This window comes from Larimichthys crocea, chromosome VIII, assembly GCF_000972845.2.
Source record: "Larimichthys crocea isolate SSNF chromosome VIII, L_crocea_2.0, whole genome shotgun sequence".
Lineage (NCBI taxonomy): Eukaryota > Metazoa > Chordata > Actinopteri > Sciaenidae > Larimichthys > Larimichthys crocea.
Genome location: NC_040018.1, coordinates 10,178,732 through 10,203,414, shown reverse-complemented (window position 1 = coordinate 10,203,414; position 24,683 = coordinate 10,178,732). Strand labels below are relative to the sequence as shown.

The following is a 24,683-nucleotide window of genomic DNA, read 5'->3' as shown; positions in this document are numbered from 1 at the left end:
CAAGACAACATGAACTTTATGGTAATTCATTCAATACTGACGAGACATTTCAAACTACAAATGTGAACCTTATGATGGTTCACATTTGTAGTTCGTCATCCTCTGGGAGACATGGATGTCTGTAGAAAATTTCTTGGCAATCATTAGTTTCTGAAATATTTCCGTCCGGACCAAAGTAGTAACAGACAGACTTGACATTGCCCTCCGTAGAGCCAGTGCCAAAGCTTTAAAAAAAAGCTGTCATTGCTGCATCATTCCTCGATGAAAACATGTTCACTGCAGCCTTATTTCCAATTAGCATGACTCAGTAGTCAGGGTGCTGACCAGACAAGTTCAATGCCTGCCTTGTTTCAAGGGTTTCACAAGGCGTACAGAAGGTGACACCGAGGCCAATGCAGCGCATAATCTGAAGTCAGCAATAAGGCAGGTGGCAGAAGGGAAATGTCTTCTATTTATCCTCCCTGTCGATTTTTTCTTTACCTGCCTCCCTGTCCCTTCTGTGCTTTCAGAACTTGCTATTCTCTCTGTCTCCTTGTCGCTGGATGACTTTTTCTCTCCCTTCCTCTATGTCTATGTATCTGGCCGTCTTTCTCTACCCCCCCCCCCCCCCCCCCCTCTCTCTCTCTCCGCCTCTCAGAGTCAGCCTTTGATCCTGCCAGTCCTAGCACAGAGGTAGACAGTGATGCTGTATAGCTTTTCTCTGCCTATTAATGTCTTAACTCTTGCTCTGCCTTTTGCAGGAGGTCCACCGAGACATAATTTCCCCACACTGCGCGGCATAATGACAGCCCTGGACATCCTTAATCACAAGCATACTGTGTGTGTGTGTGTGTGTGTGTGTGTGTAAGGCATAAGGTAAATTCAAATGATGTGAGGAACAGGTTTAAAATTCACATATGCTGAAGTAAACGTGGCCACGGCTACCAAACACCAGCGTCCTTACCAATGACAAACACACCAAACTGTAGCCTGCTGTTTGTTTTTCGTGGATAATACACTGGTTAGTTGTAATCTGATACAAATAATTATTTTATGGCATAAGATAGATAAATAAGATTACATAAGATTGAAATGTAATGACACTGAGGGACATACATAGATTGAATGATACCCCCACACAATAAGCTATTTTATTGCTGTATATAACAAATATACCTAAACATTTCATCCTAAGCGTTACCTCATCACGGCATCATTTTATCCTTCTGTGGTCCTAAATCCTGAATCATTATTGCTCAAGGAAAATAGGTAGAAACTATTTCCTTTGAGCCGATAAACTGGTAAATTAAGATAGATATCCATTGTGGTGGGTGCCAAGATTGCTTTCCCAGTGTCACACACAAAACAAATAATATCAGGAATGCACAATCTTCAGAGTTTGGAGTTAGAGAGCTGGAGATCTAGTGAAACAGCTATGAAAGACGCTCAGCCACACTGACACGTTCACCCTCTGCAGTGGTCATGTACAAACGGCGAAGCATAAACACCTTTGAATACGGTGCCGCATACAAATGTGCACATGGTCCAAGCATCAGCGTTGCTTTGTCTTTTACTAGTACTCCACTGATTTATTATTAACCGAAGACAGCTGATTTTTGGTTAATGTAGCCTCGAGCTTCCAGAGACGAGGATGCATGAACTTCATTTGTTCATTATCTAGGATACTAGTTAAATGCACGTATTGCAGGCAATAATCTCCTTTAACTGTCTGTTTGGACATGCGTATACACATGTGACACATCTTTGATGCTAGGCCTATTGTTTCAAGGGTGCGTGTATGTTGTCATGCAGCTCTGTATGAATGGATACAAGCCTTTTCATAAAGGCAGTGTAGTGCAGGATAGTTTTTAATAAATGTGTTTGTTTCTCTCTTAAGTGTATTTTTATTGTGGCTGTTGGGATACAATTTCAAGGAAGAACTCATTTATTACTCAAGTAATTAGCAAAAAACAAACAAAAAAAAAACTGAATTTCAATGGGGTTGCAGAATTTTAACCAATGGAAACTAAAGGCAGTGTTGGCCAAGAGTGAAGAAATCAAAATAATGGGGCATTTGACAGAGCAACAAACACAACAGAGGGGAAATGGAAATGTTTTACAATTCTGCCTGAAAAATGACTGAAACGATTCATTCAAAAGAGTTTGGGATTGGACTTTCTCTGGTTGACCAATCAATTAATTGATGTACTTTCTTAAGTTAAACAAAATTCTTTAAAAAGCAGAAATGAACCAGGAAAAGATTTTTATTATTATTATTATTATTATTATTTTTATTATGGTTTTATGAATCCCGCAGTAGGCATGAGCAGAGACGGAAGTCTGTTCTTGATTCTTATGAATCATAATAAAACACAATAAATGAAACCTTCAGCCATGTCTAATCTTACTCTGAAAGTAACCATTTCCAACTTCTAAACCACAATTTAACCAGCTCCCATTTCACCATAACCTCACCATTTGTATTATTTTACAATGACCACAGTCTCCCCGAAGCTTGACCAAGTTATTACGGTTGTTTAACCTCAGCCGCACTCTTGTTGCCCACGATAAGATATTGAACAAATAACTAATTTAAAAAGCTGTTAGCAGCTGGCAGTGAGGATTTTGCAGACACGCTCAGTAATCAGTAATAATCTTTCATCCTTATGTTTTCCTCCAAAATGTTTTGGTGAATACAAATATAACTGCAAATGAACCAAAATTCTAAAAGGAGATAAGCTTCCTCTCCCCTCCGAGCCAGTTTTCTGTCTCATCTTTCTCCTCTTCTCCCCTCCACTTCTCTCTCTTTTCCCCTGCTGTCTATTCATCTTTTTCTCTTTCCTGTAGTGATGGCTCAATTACCATTCCTCATGCTCGGGCTTCAAAAATGAGCAAAATGGAGCGGGATTTCTAGACCATATAAGGAATAAAATAAAACAATAGACTTTTAATTTTGGCTTACTCCCCCTCTCTGGCTGTCAGAGTTCACTAAGCCCAGTAGTGAATCTTGACACCTGTAATTTAAGAGGTTTCTAGGCTGGAGCTGAGCTTCGGATCAGTTCAGTGAACTCAGTGCTTAACGACAGAGCAAAGTAAAAACTTCTAAATGAATGCATGAGGGAATCAATTAGTCATAAACCATGTGTCATGAAAAAACTGTTATGAACCATGCAATATCATCCAATCTAGGTTTTGTATTGAAATCTCTTATCTGGCTTCAATAGTATTAAATGATGGAAAGTAATTTATGCCACTCTTTACATCCATCCATTTTCCAGCCGCACATTTCTCCTCTGCTTCCCTTCATACCTTCATTTTCCCATTTCTCAAGTCCCTCTCTCTCCCTCCACCTCCCCCACCTTAATCCTCTCTTTGCCTAAGTGCTAGCTCCCAGCCTGGAGCCTCAGGGATCCACATGACTTGATTGTGTTTTGATGTTCTTGTGAAACTTACAAGTGCACTCAGGACTCAAGACCCATAACATACATTTTCAAGACCGTTCACCCAGGAGGGAAAGAGACGGAGGAGAAAGGAAGAGTGCTTACTATTACAGCTGTCAGTGCAGTGTACACACGGACAGCAGCGTATATGCACACAATCTCTGTATTGCTATACATGTGAGGGCACAAAAAACATCTTGTAGATCGTCTTAGATCCATTTGGAAATCTCTGAAACGCATCTTTATGTCCTGAATTATGAACAAAGTGCCCTGCACTGAAAACTACCGTGACCTTTTTGTTATTTGTACGTATACTACATGAAATTGTACACCATTACCAATATCCATCCATCCATCCATCCATCCATCCATCCATCCATCCATCCATTTTCTGTAAGCACTGTGTTGCGGGTGGTTGGAGCCTATCCCAGCATGACATTGGGCGGTACACACTACACAAGTAACCAATTCATCACATCTATGGGCAATTTAAAGTCACAGATTAACCTGTTAAGTGCGTGTCTTTGGACTGTGGGAGTAGGCTGGAGTAGCTGGAATCGGCAGGGAGCAGGGAGAGCACTAATACCCCAATATATTTTTTGCTATATACAATTCTTATAATTATCAAGCTACATCAAATCTGACACAAATGACTGATTCTACCAATTGTATATCCTACTGAAACCGTATAATTTGTCATTACTCAGTTGTGTATTAGCTGTTTAGTTGACTTTTAAATCATTACAGAACTTTATTTAGTATCAACTTGTCCAGCGTTTGAAGGCCCAGACAGGTTATACCATCAGTCAGGTCGAGTAGAGTTATGATGCTAATTATACGTGAAGTCGCCAAACTCTGATTATGACACAGCTGTCCTGTCAAAAAAAAGAAAAAAAAAAAAGAAAAAGCAGAGTGAAGGAGACGTCAGTCAAGCATAATTTGTACTGAGGAAGTCTAATCAAGCAACATAAGTGATAGCACCTGCAAGGGTGGGCCAGGGGGGGGGGGGGGTTAAACTTAATATCAGCTACTTTTAGCTCATGAGAGTGGCAATGCTAAACTGCTCATGAAAAATTGCTGAAATTGAACGAGCAACATGTGGATGCAGTGGTTGGGGGTAGTACAGTTTCCTCCTGCAAAGACATGCAGGTTAATTGGTGCCTCTTAATTGTCCATAGGTGTGAATGTGAGCACGATGAACTGGTGACTTGTCCGGGGTATATTGCTAACCCCTAAAATACACTGCATGCGGAACGGAACGACAGCGTACTCACGTCAGCGTCGTGAGATCTCGCGAATTCACGCATAATCGTGCGATATTGCCGGCTGTAGTCTCTTTGACTCCTGCAATGGCATTCCATGCCACATCTTTTTTTCTGGTGTCCTTAAAAAGGATGTGAGGTGTCATAAATTGATAGCCTGATTTTGGACCTATGAGAATCTACTTCTCCTCATCCATGGTGTCGACGGTGTGAAAAGACACCTGAAAACCCCTCACCTGTTGACTTCAGGTCCTATTATGACGTGTTCTTGTAATGAAACTCGATCCGCGGTGAACACGGAGTATTTTATTTTGAAAATCAGCTGATTTCCTTCCCCGCACGGTCTGCTCTGTGCTGAATTTGCTGATTTCCTTCCCCGCACGGTCTGCTCTGTGCTGAATTTATGCGGCCTGCTCCGGCGTCCGTGAAAAACAGAAGCTCTTCGTATGTGTTGCGGAGGGCTGCCGGTCGCCGCAGTCGTTCCGGAGCCGTGACACAGCGGGGACGGAGATTGTGTGAGCTGACACATTGACTAACATTGAAACGTATCGGGTACCATCTTCAAAGACTGAAAACACATCTGTTCAGACAGACAAACAAAAAGATGTAATTTAAAAAAAAAGCAAAGCAGGAAATGCACAGATGAAACAATTAAGCGATGGCTGCATTCCATTTAGGCGAGCTGGTTGCAGGGCTTTGGTGTGTATGCTCTCTCACTGGCATGGTTTACTGAGACACTTAATGGAATGAAGCCAGCCTTAATGTCATCATTTCCAGCTGAGCTCCCCCCCCCACACACTTTGACAAGTCAAAATGTCTGTCATGAAAGGCATCTATGGTGAGATGGAGGCTGGCTGGAGTTTATGGCTGTGAGGTGAAGAGGAGTAATCCAGAGGGAGTTCGGCAGAAAGATTCCTAGGGGATGACAGCTGGCTTGCAGGTCTGGCAGGTAATCCTGGAAACTGGGAAAACAGGTGTAGAGAAAGAGAGAGAGAGGTAGGCAGGCAAACAAACTAACCAGACTGAAAGGAATAGAAGCTTCAGAACAGGAAGCATGAACAAACGGTGAGTGGTACTATGATCAGCGAGGACTCGCTGATGGAGCAGTGTTCTTGAAGGAAGAGGTGATGGCTTGATGGCAGACAGGTGTGCTGATTGCAGATGATGAGCAGCTGTGCAGAGAGAGAAGCGCTACGAGGCAGACAGACGGAAACGCGGGGGAAGAGGTAAACACAGGGACAGACAAAAAAAAAAAAGAGAGAGAGAGAAAAATAGTGAAGCATGGCCATCACTTTATGGGGACATTTTTGGGTTGTTTCCACATAGCTGAATGCACTTTATTAACACTGCCTCAAATGTTAAACCCTAACTGATGGTGTGATAATATCAAGATGAGAAATGCTAATAATAATAAATCCAAAGGATAGGTTCGCATTTCTTTTTCAAGTCAGTATTAATTACTCACATGCTTAAATGTGCCCAATGTTGAGAGGGTTATTAGTCACTGCAATTTTTTTCATTTTCAGTGTGAGAAATGTAGGGCAAGGATCCACACTTCTTGTTTTGTTTGGTGTAAACATGACCTCTAAAGTTCAGCTCCGTGTAATATTTGGCTTGAGCAGACTGAGTTAGACAAAGTTAAGACTTTAATACAGAATTCCTGACTGCTTGCTGAGCCAAAATGAGTCTTAAGAGGAGTATATAATGAGCTTGGAAATGCTAGAGTAACATTTAAATAATGCATAACACTTTAACTAAACCTGTAAATAGTCAACTAAATTTACTGCATACTAATATCTTGTAATATTTAGTCAACTAAAAGTGGAACAGTTCCGATAGGATTTTAGTCACAAGACTCTATCATCAAATCAAAATTTGATATCCATTATTTTTATTCCTTTTGATAGAAAAGTAACTGCTGAGATAATTCTCTATAATGAAGTATAATAAGATAAAAATAATCATAATTCTAGCAAGGACTCAAATATAAAACCACTAGTAGTAGTAGTTTGCCAATCTTTCAAATAAACTGAAATCACAGTGTAAATGAAATAGCAAAGAGTGGACTAATCTTTAGGAATCAAGCAAAGTTAGTTCCTTGACTTTCTTGTCATAGCACTGCTGTGTTCAGTGGAAGAGCAAAGTCCAAAGTTTGTTTCTTTTCTTTAAAAACATTGTTGGTTCTGGAGGTGCACACAGACTGTAGTGTAGATGAGCTGAGAGGACAGAGAGGTGGTGTTTGTGTGTTCATATTTCTCTTTCCTGGGGGTGGATCACATCGATATGACAGGTGGCTGTTGGCCAGAATATCAAAGCTGGCCTGAATGAGGCCTTTTTTCCTCCCCGAAATCAATAAGTACTATATTTGGAGAATAAGGCTTCGGCAATTCAATATACTGAAGTTACATTTAATAAATCTTGTAATAGAGCTTCTTTAAATGATTCTCAGGGAATTCAGTAAAGCTATTAATATATAATTTATTAAATGTAAATCAAACCGTAGATAATGAGCGATTGGAAAGGCAAATTGGCTGATTCGTTCATGTCCGTGCACCATTTCCTTGTTAACAAGCACCGAGAGACTCTTAACTGGTTGGGGCAATAAGGAGAATTCATGGCTGAACATTAACTGAACTACAGACCGTGGACCAAAATTAGTATTTAATTTTCTCATGTCTCGGAGGGTCTTCTACTTTGAACTGTTGTGTCTAATTTCACGCTGCATACACACACAACAGTAGGGGTCCAGCAGCTTTGCGGGGGCATTACTTTGCTATAAGTGCACACATGTGTTTCACATGAAGGTATGTGCATGATCGGATGCACAAAGAAGGATCTCTATGGATCAAGCAACATTAACAGATATTCTTCTTTAGCAATTCAGTCGCCATCCTTTTGTACTACTTCCCAGACGGATACATAGAAAGTATGAAATGTCAGATTACTTTTTTAATCCATGCCAACAGAAATATATCAACAGGCAAAGAAAGAAAAACATGAATATCAAAGCCTTGAGGGAAACGACTGTAAAAAAACACAAACAGACAGTCTTTTGTGTTGTCGCTGCTTCATTATGCACAGCTAGTTAAAATGAATAATGCAGGTGACTAAATGGTTCTACAGAAGTAGTTCAATTATCATCATGAATAATAAATTTATTATTAAAAGGTGCTTGGAGATTTTAGTCACACAGTGAGGCGGCAGTATAATTACTTTTCCAGACTTGTGTGGCAAATGAGCTCCTTTTCAACACGACCTACCGATCACAAGAACAACCAAAATATCTGTTCTCAGGCACAGCGAAACACTTTCACCAGGGTGATATCAAGTTTTTAATTTGCACAGAAAATTACATCACACTTGTTCAAGGTAACTCATGCATCTTCAGTTTGTTTGTTTTTTCCTGGCATAAGTAGATGAATGCTTTTCAGGAACAAAATGTGACAAAGCTGTGAAGCTGTGAGTCATCAGCGTGTCTGAAACACAGATAATATCAACTTGAAACTTCCTAATTAAATGTTTTTCCTACCACTTCAACTCCCTTCAGACTTGTTATTCCAGTCATTTTTTCACCCACTTGTATGTCCATCATCATCATCATCATCATCATCATGATCGTCATCGTCATCAGCTATAAAACATGAATTAGAGGGGATTTAAATGAAATTATTAATTAAATTATTAATGGATTTAACTCCATCTGAAGCTTAATAGATAAACTTCATCCATCCATTTTGCATAATGTGCCTCCTGTTTAGTGGATTCAGTAGTAGACGTGCAGCATTCCCAGCATGCATTTGGTAAAAGCCAACGACTGTTCCAAATTTTCAAACGCATTTCTTTTGTTTCAGCTAAATTTACACTTTGTCATCGTGGCCACAAACTCAATTTCTTTGAGAAACTACCAGAGTGCACCTGTTCAGACGAAGAGGCGCCGAGACGGAGTAAAGAGAAATCTGTTGAGAAAAATGACTATGAGCCAAATTTTTACACAAAGCCGTATGAATAATAACCGTATTATTGCATTACCATGTATAATTAGTCAAATGCACTGCACCATAGTATTTACTGTGAGAGATAAATGATCATTTTACATTAAAATTTTAGGCAATTAAGAGATAAACCAGACTGATTTATGAAAAGGCCTAAGTTTTAATGATGAAAAGAGAAAGTAAAAGAGAAGTGAAAGTGAATATGTTAAACAAATTTCATCCAGCTGGTAAGGTACTAAAAAAGAATTAGGAAAAAAAAAAAAGTTCAAATCGATCGAATTTCTTTTACAAAAGTGCGATTTTTGCCACGGATTCTCATCCAGACATGGCGCTACACATGACACTTGTTGTAGGCAATTTGAAGACAAGTGAGGTTAATCATGTTAACTGAAAGTTAATGAGGTGGAAGATCTCGTGGAGCTGGCAGGAAGTAGAAAGACACTGCGGGTCATATGAGGCTCTAACCTTTAATGAGACCAATGAGCCATAAGAAGAAGGATGGCAGGTGAGAGAACGGCAAAATTAGACTCAAAACTGGTCAAAGATGAAGGGAATATGAAAGTGAAGTGAACAAGACTCAATTGAGATACTTCCATTAGTACAGTGCATACACTCTGTACTTCCTGGCATAGTGCGCTATAGTACAGCTGTTGTGCACTTACTGGAAATGACGATCACAACATTTTACCACTTCCTCTGTTTCTTCAACTCTTTCAAACTTCAAATTGCAACAGTGTAAAGCGTCATCATCAAGACTAAACACATAGATATAAATCATATGTACAAGTTACAATTGTAAATTGTGGCTCCAGCTTTAGCAGCAGTGATTTTCACAGCGCCACAATGCCTTCCACTAGAAGTGTCCACTCAGCTTTTGGACTGTTATGAGTACACCATCCAGATATTAATAGTACGCTGCAAATTGTCAAAGTAGCATGTGTAAAAATGGAAATACAAGAATAGAAAAAAGAGAAGAGTCATCGATGGCCACTCATTGAACTTAATGCTAAACATGCTCACAATGGCACTGTTGACATGCCAATTTTAGATATGCCAAATCTCAGATATAATAATAACCTGTCTTAGGTTCTTAGCATGCTGACATTTGCTGATTAGTAGCATTAAACACAAAGCAGCTAAGGCTGGTGGGAATGCAGTAGTTTTGCAGGTATTTGCTCATAAACCAAACTATATGGTCAAATTAAATGTTTCACTTGATGATGGCACTAGAGTAGAAGTTAAAGGATCACTAGTGTTTTACAGTTTAGCCAGATGAGACATGATTATGACATTTCACTCATCCTCAAAGATTTTAACCTCACAATGGCACTAAAATTAAAGTCACAGGTTCAACAGAGTCTGAAGGATTCATCCTCTGGGGACAATGAATGTGTGTACAAAATGCTACAGCAATCCATTCAATAGTTGTTGAGATATTTTAGCTTAGACCAAGGAAGGCCAACAGTTTCAGAATCAGGTTTACGGGCAAGAAGATTTTCTCATATAACGAATTTGCCTTGGTATATTGGTGCATAACAATAAACACAGTAGGCGTAGACCTGAGAGGAAATATAAATAAAGATGAAAGCAAGTACTGCAAGTATGCAAGTGTGTACCAGATGGTGGTGGAGGAGATGAGGATGGACTCACTGATTGCAATGTACAAGTCATCGAGTCCATCCTTAAGGAAAAGATTAAAGGGAGTGATGATATGTAGGACAGAGAGGAGAGAATGGCAGACAGAGGGGTTACAAAGAGAAAACACACTGACACTATGGAGTTCAAGATAAAGCAGATTTTTAACAAAAGCAAATACAATGCAGACGCACTTATCGACAAAACAAGGCTCTCTAACTATATACAAATAATTCATGCATTACGGGTCATGCATCTCGAGGCCCGAGAAAAATATTCTCTGATGAAATAAGTTGTAAAGAATCTTGCTTGACCACCTCGTGGGAGGATCCAGCACACTGAGAGATTGCTTTGCTGGATGTCTTTGTGGTCAGCGAGAGGGCATCAGCCTGGTGCCACCTTTTTAAGATCTCCCTTGGAGGAGTGATACAAGTGTTTCACTGACTCATCTTTATCAAACTGAGCCTGAGCTTAATCCTCATCAGGACACTTTGCTTCAGAGAGAGAGAGAGGGGGAAGAAGCAAGAAAGAGCTGGCACAGGAGCTTTTCATAATTGTCAAGTTTTTATTGTTTTTCCTGGCACAGCGATTTGGACTTGAACACACAGACTTGGGTTGGTATACAGGATGTTGCTGAGCCATCCTGCCTTTGATCCAAAATTCATAGACACAGACCACTGTTTTAATCTATTTATGGTGCATCACTATATCATCATTATTATATTATGGATTAATGCCTATAGTTCCTTCAAAGGAAAGTGTGCACAGACCTGTAAATATAAAATACTTTTCAAGGGCACAAAACCTTTCACATCCCTTAATCACTCAGAGGATTCAACATCCTGCTGGGCCTCTAAGACACAGCTTAAATCCAATTCCTAAACCACAAATCTAGGCTTCCCCTCCTGCCACCGCGATCGATCTTCTAACAACAGGTGTTCACAGGTGTTCAAATGTGGTAACACATCGACTGAAAGCCTTTCTCAGCTTTAGAACAAAGGAAGTCAGCTCAGTCGGCAGCAGGAGAGGGAGGATCGCAGTTTATGTGACGTCCTCTAGATGTTTGATATGTCACCTTCTCTTTGTACCAGAGGTGTAGGGTTGAATACCTAAAACGTCCTCTGTTATGAAGAAAAACACAGGGGACTTTCTGTTATATGCAGTACAAACCTTACTGAGTTAGTTGTACTTGCACAATGGGATAGAGATCAACTCTAATTTCACTAAGAAACTTCATATTTTACAGATTAATTTATTTGACTTCTGACTAATAATCTAGATTTTAATTATTCAGACTGCCATCTATTCCCAATAAACAGTTTTATACGATATCCTAGAAAGAGTAAAGTCAAACTCAGAGCATGACTCACCTTGTTTACACTGAAACTTTGGGATATTTATTCCTTGACAATGTGATAATGATGATGACTGAGTGCCCTGTTTTGCAGCGCGTTAGAAGAGATTTTAATGTATGTTATCTGTTGTGTTTAGTGTGTCTCTATTCGCTCTCCCTTTATTTATTTTCACGGTTCTAGCTTTTTTCTCCCGAGGGATCCCAAAAACATTAACAAAATGTTAATTGTGACCTTTTTCCTTTTGACTAAAATGAAACTTCTTCCTGAGGGAAAATAAAGTTTATCAATCAAAGACTACACGCTTGCAAAAAGGGCAGCGCAAGCCTAGAATGGATATTAAACTTAACATACACATGACTTCATTTTCATATGGCCCATTTTCTTTCAGCTCTGAGCTCGTTCAATGCTCACTGTTCCATTTAACAGTAATGAAGTTGTGGCTAATAGTCACAGTAGAGGTAGGCTTAGTCCACTGGACTGTAATGTTGAAGTTAGGATTCTTCTTGCTGACTTCACAGCTTTGTAGCTGTCAGGCCTTTAGGTAGATAAATACTCGGTTTCTGACATACAGCTACTTGAAAGTTCAAATCCAGATTTTTCAAGCATGTCAATTATAATGCATTCTCGAAGGAATGCATGTTAAAGGAAAATCGTAAGTGGTGGATGATTTTCATCAAAATGAAGACCTAAATAAAATACATTGGAATTGAAGAAAAGGAAAAAAAATAAACACAAACAAAAAAAGTATGTTCAGATAGTAAAGGAGTCCATGGGCACCGTGACAGATTTGCCACTATAATGATATAATAGTTCACTTTAAGAAGCAGAGTTTATCCGTCGACGCAGCAATTCTGTACAGTCTCCTGCTGTAGCGCCAGAGAGGATTGGTGAGCACAGGTTTTGGTTTTGGTCTGTGTACGGGAATAATGGGGCCACACTGGCAACCTCACACTCACAAGGCTGAGCCTGGTTAGCGTCACACCATGTGAAATATCACATTACTCTCTGTGTACACATTAAACCACACACTGTGTTAATTAGCGAGCTCTAGAGATGTTGGTAGGCATATTTTCTTTCTACCAGTCCATGATAGGCAAAGCTAATGGACTGGCTGCACAGCGGACATGCGGACGTGCTATAGCAGGAAACTCAAAGGTGTATTAATGATAGATGCGTTTCCCCAAGTGGGAGGCCCCGCTGTTGTATGTGTGTGTGTGTGTGTGTGTGTGTGTGTGCCGGTTCACTGTCAGTGTTACACTGGGGACGCTTAATGGAGCTGAGCTGTCCTTACTGTTAATAAGTCCACCTGTGTTTTTCCAGATTTGACAAGTAAAAACATCTGCCGTGCACCAAGTTCATCCCCTCCCAGCTCCACTTCATACTTTAATGATGGAAAATAAGCAGGATGAGGACCACCAGTAAATAACAAGACCGAGTGTCGACAGACATGCGAGCTGGCCTGTGAGGCTTACAGCTGTGTTTTGATCTAAATGATTATTGTAACAGTCTTGATAACAATCATGCTTAAATCCAGCAGTTTGTAATGTTTACCATGTACACCATGTTATTTTTGTGGCTTACCATGCTAACATTCGCTAATTAGCACTAAATACAAGCCACCACTTGATTGGAATGTCATGTTTTGCAGCTGTTTGTTAAAGTTCCAGTGCGATTCTTATGTTTTTATTACCTTAGAATGACTTTTATATTGAGTCTGCCATTTGTTTCTACAGTAGCCCAGAATGGACAAACTGGCTGTAGATAATGAGGTTTTTTTTTGCACATTTTGTGGCTACCATAGTCTCTCTTTCACGCTTGGAATGACAATTGCCACCGCTAGATGACACTAAATCCTACACACTGATCCTTTAAATCCAAATATTGAATAAAAGTGAAATTTTGACATCCAAGTTGTGCTAGATGAGAAGTCAGTGGACCGCCAAACTCTGTAGTTTTCCTTTGGGTATCATGGATGTCGAGGCTATTTCATGGCAATCCATCCAACAGAAGATGAGATATTTGTGTCTGGCCTGAGTGACCAAGCAGCAGACACAGGGACTGAAATCTGGTCTGCTTTGTAGAGAACCATAGAGCTAATTTTCTACATTTTGGAGTGGTGCCACTCCTCGTAATCTGGAAGGAATTGACGGTCGTGTCTGCACACTGACTTCAAACAAGTTCATGAATAGTAAATTACAGAATCACTTAGTTGAAAATTAAATTAGCCTCTCTAAATGCATTATAATTCCTGTACACAAGAAATGATTATTCATGTGATGAACAGGACCAGTCCATAATAAACTCAGTCTAACCTCTGCATACACATACACGCTTTTCCCCTAATCACATCCAATAAAACACAAGTACGTGTCTGAGTTTCTCTGTTTGTTTCCCAAATATCTCACTTTCCTGTCCTTCTCTCTCTTTACCCATGCAGGTCTCCTCCTCCCCTTCCTCCTCCTCATCCTCCAGCTCGGCTTCGTATTCTCCTGTCCTCACTCTTCTGCATGACCAGTTCCATGTCAGCCCTTAATTGTGTTTTGATGTTCCTCCAGACCTGCAATTGAGCTCCATTCTCGCCAGCCAAAACAGAACAGACATTTGTCAATGCACAGGCACCGTGAGATTCCTCACTCCGTCTCCCACACTTTCTCCATTTCATCTCCTTTTCCTTTGTTTTTCCTCCTGTCCTACTTCTATCTATCTATCTATCTATCTATCTATCTATCTATCTATCTATCCTAGAAGACTTCAGAGAGTGTGCAATGAAGCAGTAACATCAATGTAGAAAGACACCAAAGACCTCCTTTCCCCTCTGGGGCCCATGTCACATGTAATCACTGTTACTTATAACACACACACACACACACACACACACACACACATACAGAAAGAGAGACACTGTTAGTCAGTCCTAACACTCGACTAAGCTCAGCACAGGGAGTAAATATTTGTGCTGCGCAAGCTCTAGACAGAGGAAGGCTCCTCACCTCAGCACTGTGCCACCAAATCATGAAATATTCAGAGAGAGAGAGATGGGTGGAGGAAAGAGAGCGAGAGAGTGAGTGTGAGAGAGAGGGAAAGAGAAAGAGAAAGAGAGGTCACACATAGCAGAAAAAGATGGACGGAAGGGAAAAAAGTGCGTGGGTAGGTGGCTCGGTGCTACAGCAGAAAGATCTGAAGGAAAGGAATGGGTTGTTTGTGGAGAGGAAGAGAAGACGAGGGACGAAAAAGCAGAGGAGGTGTTGAGGGAGGCAGAGAGAATGAACAACAAGGCTGAAGGCTGAGGAGGGAGAAAAGGAGGGAGGTTGAAGAGTTGACAGGAGAGAAAGAAGTAAAAGGAGCAGAAAGAGAGAGAGAGAGAGAGAGAGAGAGAGAGAGAGAGAGGAGGGACGGGTAGGACAAATAAAGATGTAAACTGACAGGCAGACAAAATCAGGAATAATCAGGCAGCACAATGTGTGGTGTCCTACAGCAGAGGAGATGTGTAAAAGTAAAATGGATTGCAGGAAATGATGCTCTAAAGCTCTTTACGGTCCCAGACAGTCTGCAGCTGAGGAGTGATAATCCCTATCCAGAACTTAATGAGGGTTTATTCTTTCACAGGTCATTCTGTCCCGGTATCTTGAAAGACTCCTCAGTGGTAGAGCTGCTCTATTCACTCTCACTCTGCTCACTTTGTGAATGTAAAGGATCATTATTAATGTGACGTTTTTTCTCTCTCTCTCTCTTTTCAGACACTCGATATTGTAACTGAGGAAAGTTTATTTTGAGTTCATCATAATTAACATGAATTATACTTGAGCAGCAGTTTGTCTCTGTACTGGCTGCACAGCAGACATTTTCACTTGGAATGGCTGCATTCCACTTCCTGCTATGTTGGATGCTGGTTCACTGTCACTGTTACTGGGACACTTAGTGGAAACTGAGTTATTACCGGTACTTTTATTAAAAGTTTTATTTAAATTAACTAACTAAGGATGAGCCTTTTATATCTACAGATATATCTTCCATCGTGTCCTCCATGTTTTTGCATTAGCTGAGAATAGACAAACCCAACACTGGCTCTAGATCATTTTTCACATTCACTGTAGTTTCACGGTTGGAATAGGAGGGTGAGTGGAGGGCGTTGCAATCCGCAAATACACTGCTAAGTACTGATTCTTGTGTTTACCGGCTTTGACAAGTCATAATGTCTGCTGTGAAAACAGTCCATTACTCACTACCTTTTTCAAACAGATTTGTTCCCTGATCTGCTTCATGTTGTGCCTAATGACGGCCCTTAGCTGTTCTAAAATCACAGTGAGCCATGACCACTTGGTGCTTAATATAGCCATGCTGGTGTTGCTAATGTCAGTCAGACGCCTTGTCCAGATATCTTTTTTTATGTTTTGCATAGACATTCATGGTTCCCAGATGATGTATCCTAAAGACTACAATAATCACCATTTTTTTCTACAGTAGGTTTTTGGTTCAGACAGGAATATCTCTGGATCTATAGGATGGATTGCAGTGAAATTTGGTGGACTGGAAGATGTGATGGTGTCATAATATATTAATCATACCGCTTGAATAATCAAACAAAGTAATAGAACTTCACCAGAACTACTTAGAATCAAACACAAACTTTCACAATCCTCATCATTTTCTTTAAAATGAGGATCACAGCCTCACATGCCCACTAGGCAGACTCTTAAGGGATCAGTATGCAAAGCAATGATTCAATAACCCAAATGCAAAAGTCAGTGAGTGGAACAAACCTTCATGATATCAGAGTTGTGGAGGGTTGTAGCCGATGATTACTCTAAATTTTTTGAAACTGACAATCTGACATTCATGAGTACTTGTCACTGATTGGCCATACAACTGGCCAATCAGTGACAAGTATATGATAGGCATGAAGGTTAGCAGGATTTCAACTTCTCTCTTGAGCTAGAATTTTTCATTCGTCGCATAACTTTTCCACTTCTCCCCTAATAATAGTTAATGTGCACTGTTATTTCTGTAAATGATTAGCTTTAAGTTATCATTACATGGGGGAAGCTGCATGTCTGTTTCAGTGTCTGGAGCACAAGATGTGTAATTTTTTCAATTCATATGCATTCAAATGCATAAAAACTGGAGGTGTTCTGGTGGGTGGATTTAAAGTGATTGTTGCCATTGGAAGGGAAAAATCAATCTGGCACTGCTCAGGTATTGTGTTATGTACCAGGACAACAGCTCTTAGTCTTTATCCCCAACTGTGTTTTCTGTGGCAAAGATGCAATGTATAATTTGCAGTAGAATGTATTAATAGCTGCCACATAAACATTTAAAAATAGTTTATCTCTACAATACCTTTTAACATATTTGAGGAATTAGGGAGTCATGTTGTGATTGATTAAAGAGTTCAACTATTCTAGAGTTGAGCTACTCTTACTCACTTTAATTAATTAGTTTCTAGTTATTGCTGTATTTACATTTATAAAACAACTTTGTTTATTTCAACGGAAAAGCATTGATGCACACAACAGTAGAATGAAACTACAAAGATTTATAACATTATACAATAAAAAAAGATATGCAAACAATGTTTAATTTAGAAAGCGATTTTTGTATTCATTCATACTCACCTTCATGTTTTTCTCTCCAACACAACAGATATAATTTTACACTTTGACTGAGAGACAGTGAAGGCCAAAGGCTGGAAAAGTAATGAAAAGTATTCAGACTGTTTTCATAGTTTTGTAGAATCCATGATAACTTAATTCAGGTGGGTAGTCGACACATGACGCAGCTGCTGTGCATCAGACCTTTGTTTAGATTAACCATCTCCCTTCATGGCCCATAATCAAGAATTCAATAAATTATGCATTACTCACCATTAAGTTCTAAAGTCACTACAGAACAGCCAAGAGCTACCTGTTTACATTTACATTTATTCATTTGCCACTTTTGTCCAAAGTTACGGTGAATGTGCCCCGGCACAACAAACTCTTCCAAACTTTACATTACTACACTGAAGTTTCCACTGTCGTCTTTCTGCAACAAGTCCCCTCACCCCTTCTGAAATCCATTTGTAACAAAAGGCTGGAAAGATATGGGTAGAGAAATAAAAGTTAAATGACTGTCTGAACACACAGAGACTTTATTTTGAATCTAACAAGACAGAATATATATTCTGCAGACTGGTGTCACTGTCCGTGGTGCTGAAATACCGTACTGCTAGGTGCATTGAGAGAAAAGATGTCAACATTCTTCTATGTCTGTATTTGTCTAAAAGTTTTCCAGATATTTCATACTGCAGCTTGTAAGCTTTCAAAGAAAAGAAGCCCGTTTTGAGAACACTGAACTGGAGGAGGTCATATTTGAAAATTAACATTTGCTGTCTACTCAAAAATTACTGAATTATCTACAACCTGGGTTAATGTAACTTTGTGAACACAACCAAGAGGGCAATTAAAGAAAAGGCTCTGCAACTGGGGCTCTCTCTGGGAAAAGATTATTGCTATTTTGGAGTAATTAGCAACCTGAAGACAATTTAGATTCTTGGAAGATGTTCACCATGACAATAACATTAAAGCGCTGCAATATAAGAAAGCAATGAAGTCAAGTTTCAGTCTCTTAGTGACTCGCTTTGTCTGACTCACTTTTAAGACTAGAAACGACGCACACAAAGTAGAATTTTCTGTCAGAAACCTCATGCTAACATTCTGCATCTGCATGTCCCGACTAAACGCTACAATACTAGTATCAATGCAGCCAGTAATTACTGGAGCCGTCACTCAAACAGTCAGTGACTGACTGATAAGCAGCACCTTTATCCTCAAACAGCTGAGTGGTGACTCTGGAGGCCAGAGGGTCATTACACCTCCTCCCTGACAGTGAGTCCCAGTGGACTTCTACCAACAGTCACACTTCACTATTGTGTTACAGATTAAAGCTCATCAGTCCAGACAGGTGGGATGAAACCTCTTTGTGTCAGGATGTGCTTTAACTAGGAGCTCACTTACAACTTGTTTGTCTGTATGCCGAGACATATCGACCATAATCTGACATAAAATGTGAAATACGGAAAAGAACGGCGCATTAAAAGATTAAAATTGTAATCCTGTTCCTCCATGTTCATTCTTTTTTTTGACATTATGCATGTTTGCATTTGAATTTTCTGTTGTTTGACTTCTTCTTCAAACAATCTGCTGTTGCTGCTGATGCAATCATATGCATCACTTCATGTGCATACAATACATTCATTATTTGATCCTCTGGATAACCAAAACACCGGCTGTTTGCAAACATAACCACAGATATAAAAGTGATATGAGAGTCTGAATAATGTTAATGAATCACTGATTGTGTTGCATCCATCTATGGCGGCCAACAAGATGTAAATGATGTTGCATGTGTGTGTGTGTGGGTGTGTGTGTGTGTGTGTGTGTGTGCACCTTCAACCCACCATGCCCTATATCAACTTATCTGTTTGTCTGCTTGTCTTCCTCCCCTGCCACCATAAATAGAAACTGCCCCAGACACATTACTATTCCTACAACATAATCCAATGCAGGTATAACCTACATCATAGCACAGAAGTGATACACGAGTTTAATAATGGCCTCATATTTCCTTCCATCTCCCCAGCATCCCCCTCCGTCCCCAGAATCAATAACGTCTGATGGAAAAAAAAAAAAAAAAAGACTGACCCGCGTGTTTTACATGATGTAAAGTGAGAAATGAGGTGAAATATCACCCCCCAAAAATAGACCAAGTTAGATTTGGTGCGTGGACTTCTCCTGGATATCTGGTTGTGGTATAAATATCGGCTCCTCTTCCTGCGCCAGAGCATCCCTCCTATCCAGAGAGGATAGAGAGAGAGAGAGAGAGAGAGAGAGAGAGAGAGAGAGAGATGCACGCAGTGATACAGAGACACAGTGAGGGATGCACTGGCTCAAAGTGAAGCGGGAAGTCCGGGATTTAGCTTTTTCCTTCCCCTTTGCTTCTCTCTCATTTTAGGATAACGACATTAAAATACAAACAGATTGATTTTATTGCAAACACACACCGGGGAAGTTTCGCTTTTGGACACTTTTGGGATAGTCTGCACGTTTTGCACAATTTTGAGATTTCCAGACAACTGCTCCAGCATTTACTCATTTCTCAACTTGCTCCAGCTCAAGTCGTTTTTTTAAATGTATTTTTTGTGCGCAATGGCTGGACGTTTTTACCGTCTGTGTGCTCACATGGAGAGATTCGGGATGCTTGACTGAAAATTAACAAATAAATAAATAAATAAGAAATAAACAACTCCTGTGGAGGCGAGAGTCACCTTCTGAGTCTGGATACCGGGACGATTTCATGAATCCTCCTTACCTTTTCATTTGGGGGATCTGTTCAGGAGTCTGTGCAGCGTTTTAGTTCAGAGCGCACTTTGTGTCTGACTCAACGATGTGCTTCGGTGGGAAATACTGTGTGTTTTTGTTCCTGCTTGAAAGTATCCTGTCGGACCCGGGAACCACAAACCGAGGTGAGTGTAGGGAGAGAGAAAGAGAGACACTGCATCTGAGCATAGACCTGGGTGGATGCATCACATTTGACCATTTTAATGTCTTTTCCAAACAAAACTGATTCTCTGCTCTCCTCCCATTGCACACACCTGAAAGCTCAAGCGCAAAAACACAAAGACAACTTCATGTCTTACAGCCTCATTTACTGTCTGCAACCAGGAACAATGTAACCTATTTACATATTAAGCACTAAATAAAACATTTGCCTTCACTTATCCTACATGGGTGCCATGATGAGAAGTGAGCAGACTCTTTTATATATCAGGATAGTTTCAATCATATAATTAAATCAGGGTGCCTAATATGTTTTACCTCAGGTGTTTTGATATTTTCCTCCAATATCAATTTGCTGACTTAATCAATGAATGTCAGTCTCTTGGTTTTAACACGAGAGCACAGTACATACACCTTATATATATGCAGAAAAACACACATAGATGCATTTTTAGTCTCAAAATGCATGTAAATATGTCAGTTTGTCAGCTGAAGAGATGTCCATTTTATCTGTTGTCCTAGTCACTGCTTATAAAACACATCTTTGAAAGGGTAAATATAGCAGCAATGAGCTTCAATTACTCGTTCCCCCCATTAGTCTATTTTGAAATATATTATTCAGGCTCTAAATTAATAATAATAATAAAAAAAAGACAGACTTGGATGTACTGCCTCAAGATTTCAATGTGTTGGCTGGACCAAGAGATATCAGTCTTGGTTTCAGTAGATGCATTTGTCGTCCTTCTGTATACCTTGTAGCTATATCACACACATTAGATGTTTCAGATACACTTTTTACATCTAGTCTGTTAGAAAAATAAATGAATTTGGCTTTGGATTTTATAAATACAAATCACAAAGACATGTCAGCTATAAAAAGCCTACACAATTGTCAATTTGCTGGTTGAGCCAAGGAGATGTCCGTCTCTGTCTCTAACAGTGATAATCACATTTTAGTGACTTCAGCAGTATACTGGCTTAAGATACAACACTAATGCTGAATATATCAAAGAATATTAAACATATTTTTTATCTCTACAGTCTCAGAATTCATGAAAAAATGTCAATTTGTTGCCTGAACCAAGAGATGTCAGTCTTGGTCATGGTATCTATTTGTTCTCTCAATCCCTCACACTGTATAGCATATATCCTTGAAAGACTTTCAACCCACTCCATCTGACATTATACTAACTTTGCTGTGAATTTTACAAAAAATTACATTTTAAACACATTCAGATCTTCAACTAAATACCGTTTGGCTTTAAGAAGGGTTGCCTCTCAGACTACACAACATAACCACTTTAACAGATGAGACACATGGTGAACTAAGGTCCTGGATTAATACATTTCTTCTTCAAGTTTTTGTGCCTACACCTAATCAAACTGGCTGTTTCGAGGGTGTGTCATGTAGTAGGCGTTTCTTGACGTCTCTGGACCTGGTGTGGATCCACTGCTAGACCTACTTGCCCCCTCCTGTAACTAGTCTGAAAGGAGAAACTACTGAGGCCATGAAACTAGTGAAAACACGCCCTATCTAGATCCACTGTATGATTTGTTCTGGGCTACAGTAGAAACATGGCTGGCATGTTGAACTGCCATGTTGACCTCTGCAGATATAAAAGGCTCATTCTAACAATCTTTTTGTATTGCTTATTCTTATTACAACCCATATATCTTACACACTGGACCTTTAAAAGACTAAACGGCAATGGACCTTTTACAATTTTCAGGCCAATTCATCTGAAAAATAGATTATTTTTTTATTAATTGTACAATGAACTGAAATACAGTTTACAATATTAAACATTAAAAATCCATACCTAGGTTCTATACGCTGTTAGGCCCACGGACAAGAGCTCCATCAGCCAAATTACGGAGGAGACATTATACTTCACCTCCAAAATGCACAAAAACATTGCCGCAGCTATAGGGACCACAAAGTGTTACAGTGAATGTCAGCCTCTGGCATACTCTGTCAGCTATACTGACGCTTCTGACTTGCCTATTTCTGCCTCTCTGTCTTCTGTGGTGAGTTCACACATTCACAGATGAAAATATAACAGATCTTAGTCAATACAGTCTCAAGACGATTCCTCACACCTCCCGTACATGTGAATTTCATTGTGTTGGGCGATTGGCTGATACTAAATGCATCCGAATAGTTTCCCGCAAAATGAATTTCCAGTCATCTGGACATTTTGTGAAACACAGGAAATGATGTTATCTCCCCTCAGCTGTACTCATCAGTCAGCAGGGTAAATGGTTGCCATATTGTAATTGGTTCTTGACATCTTCCACTTTGCATATTTACAGAGGTCAGTTTAACATTCTTCCTTGAATGTTTAATGTTTAGGATACACATTTTCAAAGATGACAGGAGCCCCTTTACCAGCCAAATGTCAAAGTCTCCTTCACTTCATTTTTCTGTGTCTTTGTCTGTGTGTGTGTGTGTGTGTGTGTGTGTGTGTGTGTGCTCAGCTTTCCCCACAGGATGCCTCTCTGCCTGCGGTGGTGACAGGCTTGAAGGGAAGGGGGATGCACACAGGGGGAACTTGAAAAAAAAAACGACAACGTGAGGAATTTAAAATACAGTGAAAACAAGCTAATGTGCGTGCGCCAGGAGCAATTTATCTGAGTGCGTTTTCTAATGAATGAATCACTTGTGTATGTCCTCTCAGAGTAAGAGAAAGTGAGAGTGTGAGTGATGAGATGGAGTCTTTATATAACAGGGTATTTATTGGTCATTTAATTGCTTTGCAGTGAACATAGAGGTCATTTGGTATATGTCAAAAACAATGGTAAACTTAAGTTATGTTGTCTATTTAATGTCTTAATATCGACCACTCTCCTCTGACTTAAAGGAGCTATGTGTAATATAGTAATGCAAAGTGGCTGCAATATGACCACAAGTACTAAACCACTAAATGTTTAACAAGTAGTACAACTTCCTCGCTTAACCTTTCTCCTTTTAGTTCAGTCTCTATATAAATATGAAGTTGTATCATAGAGCTCTGGTTGCCCCCAGACAGCTACATTAGACAGGAGATGTCTCACCTCCGCTGATGCAGACAGGTTGAGAAGCGAGAGTGAACATAAATCCATTTTTTTAATCTCAAAAGTAAAAAAAAATAAACTCTGAGCTCTCCTCCCTCCCATGACTCCAGATCAGAGTACAATCCGACGTGTCTCTGGGTGTTTTTTCCTCAAGCTTCAGCTCTGCCCCTGACGTGTCTTCCCAGAGATCCCCCTGGACTGCTGAGGCCAAGGCTGTGTGTCGGCTAGCAACAGCTCTGGCCTTCCCATGGATGTATAATACGGTGTTGTCGCTCTGCCTTGTTTCTAATTTAGCCCAGACAATACAAAGGTCAAATCTTCTTCTCCTTTCGGCTTTTTACCTTCAGGGGTCGCCACAGCGAATCAGTTGCCTCCATCTAACCCTGTCTTCTGCATCCTCTTCTCTCACACCAACTACCTTCATGTCCTCTTCCACTGCATCCATTAACCTCATCTTTGGTCTTCCTCTAGGCCTCCTGTCTGGCAGTTCAAAACTCAGCATCCTTCTACCAATATATTCACTATCTCTCCTCTGGACATGTCTGAACCATCTCAGTCTGGCCTCTCTGACTTTATCTCCAAAACCTCTAACATGTGCTGTCCCTCTGATGAACAGTACAAAGGTCAAATAAGAAAGGCATTTCTCCATCACATCAAACTGTATCATGGTATCCACCTATCCTTACAGGAACAGTTTGACACTTGAGTTAGGAATGAAAATTGTTACCACTTTTAGGTCTGTATGCTAAATTTTAAACTGGAGCCATGAGATGATTAGCTTCGCATAGCTTAGCTAAAAAAAATTAATAAAAAAAAAGCAGAAACCTTATATTAACCTTAGCCTGGGTTTCTATAAAGTTCAGATTCATCTACCATGTCTTTACATTATATCTTTTGTTTAATTAGAACACAAACAGAAATGTAAAACTTGACGTTGTGGTTTTACAGTATGGGTACTGAAAGCACTGAATCAGTCAATAACCCTTTTTTCCTATTTACTATTTATTTAAGATGGCAAGACATTTCTTAAACCATCGCTCAAAATATGCAGTGCATTTACTGCATTATTCAGTCAATTAAAGTTTCCCTCTTTTCTTGTAAATAAACAAAAGTGACATTTTCATTTATTGTTTCTCACTGAAGCAGATTGTTTGTATCCTCAAGGTCCAAGGGATGTATTTAATGTATTTCTTTCCTCCGTAAAAAACATATGCAATGCTGATTTAAAAATATTTTCCACGTGCCCATGAATAAGAGAACAAAAGCAGGACCTCCTCATAGAAAAACTGTTCCACAAAGCTGCTAGAGGTCAAAAACTCCACGGGGAACCTTTAAGATGAAACAGTTTAGAACATAGCACCTGCAGTCTGAACCCTGTGAACGCACACACACCCACAACATGTCTGGAGAGGAGGAAAGTTACAGCTTTCGC

General features: G+C 39.8%; 1 protein-coding gene across 2 annotated transcripts in view; it reads left to right on the top strand.

The window, feature by feature from the left end:
* Positions 1–19,526: 19,526 nt before the first annotated feature.
* Positions 19,527–24,683, top strand: part of LOC104923028 (ephrin type-A receptor 6) — a 58,068-nt gene continuing 52,911 nt past the window's right edge. The window contains exon 1 of one of the 2 annotated variants that reach the window (XM_019279327.2): positions 19,527–20,163. In XM_019279327.2, coding sequence (XP_019134872.2) covers positions 20,085–20,163 — 79 coding nt within the window. In that variant the 5' untranslated portion in view covers positions 19,527–20,084. The remainder of the gene's footprint in view (positions 20,164–24,683) is intronic. The other variant, XM_019279328.2, reaches the window with a different exon arrangement.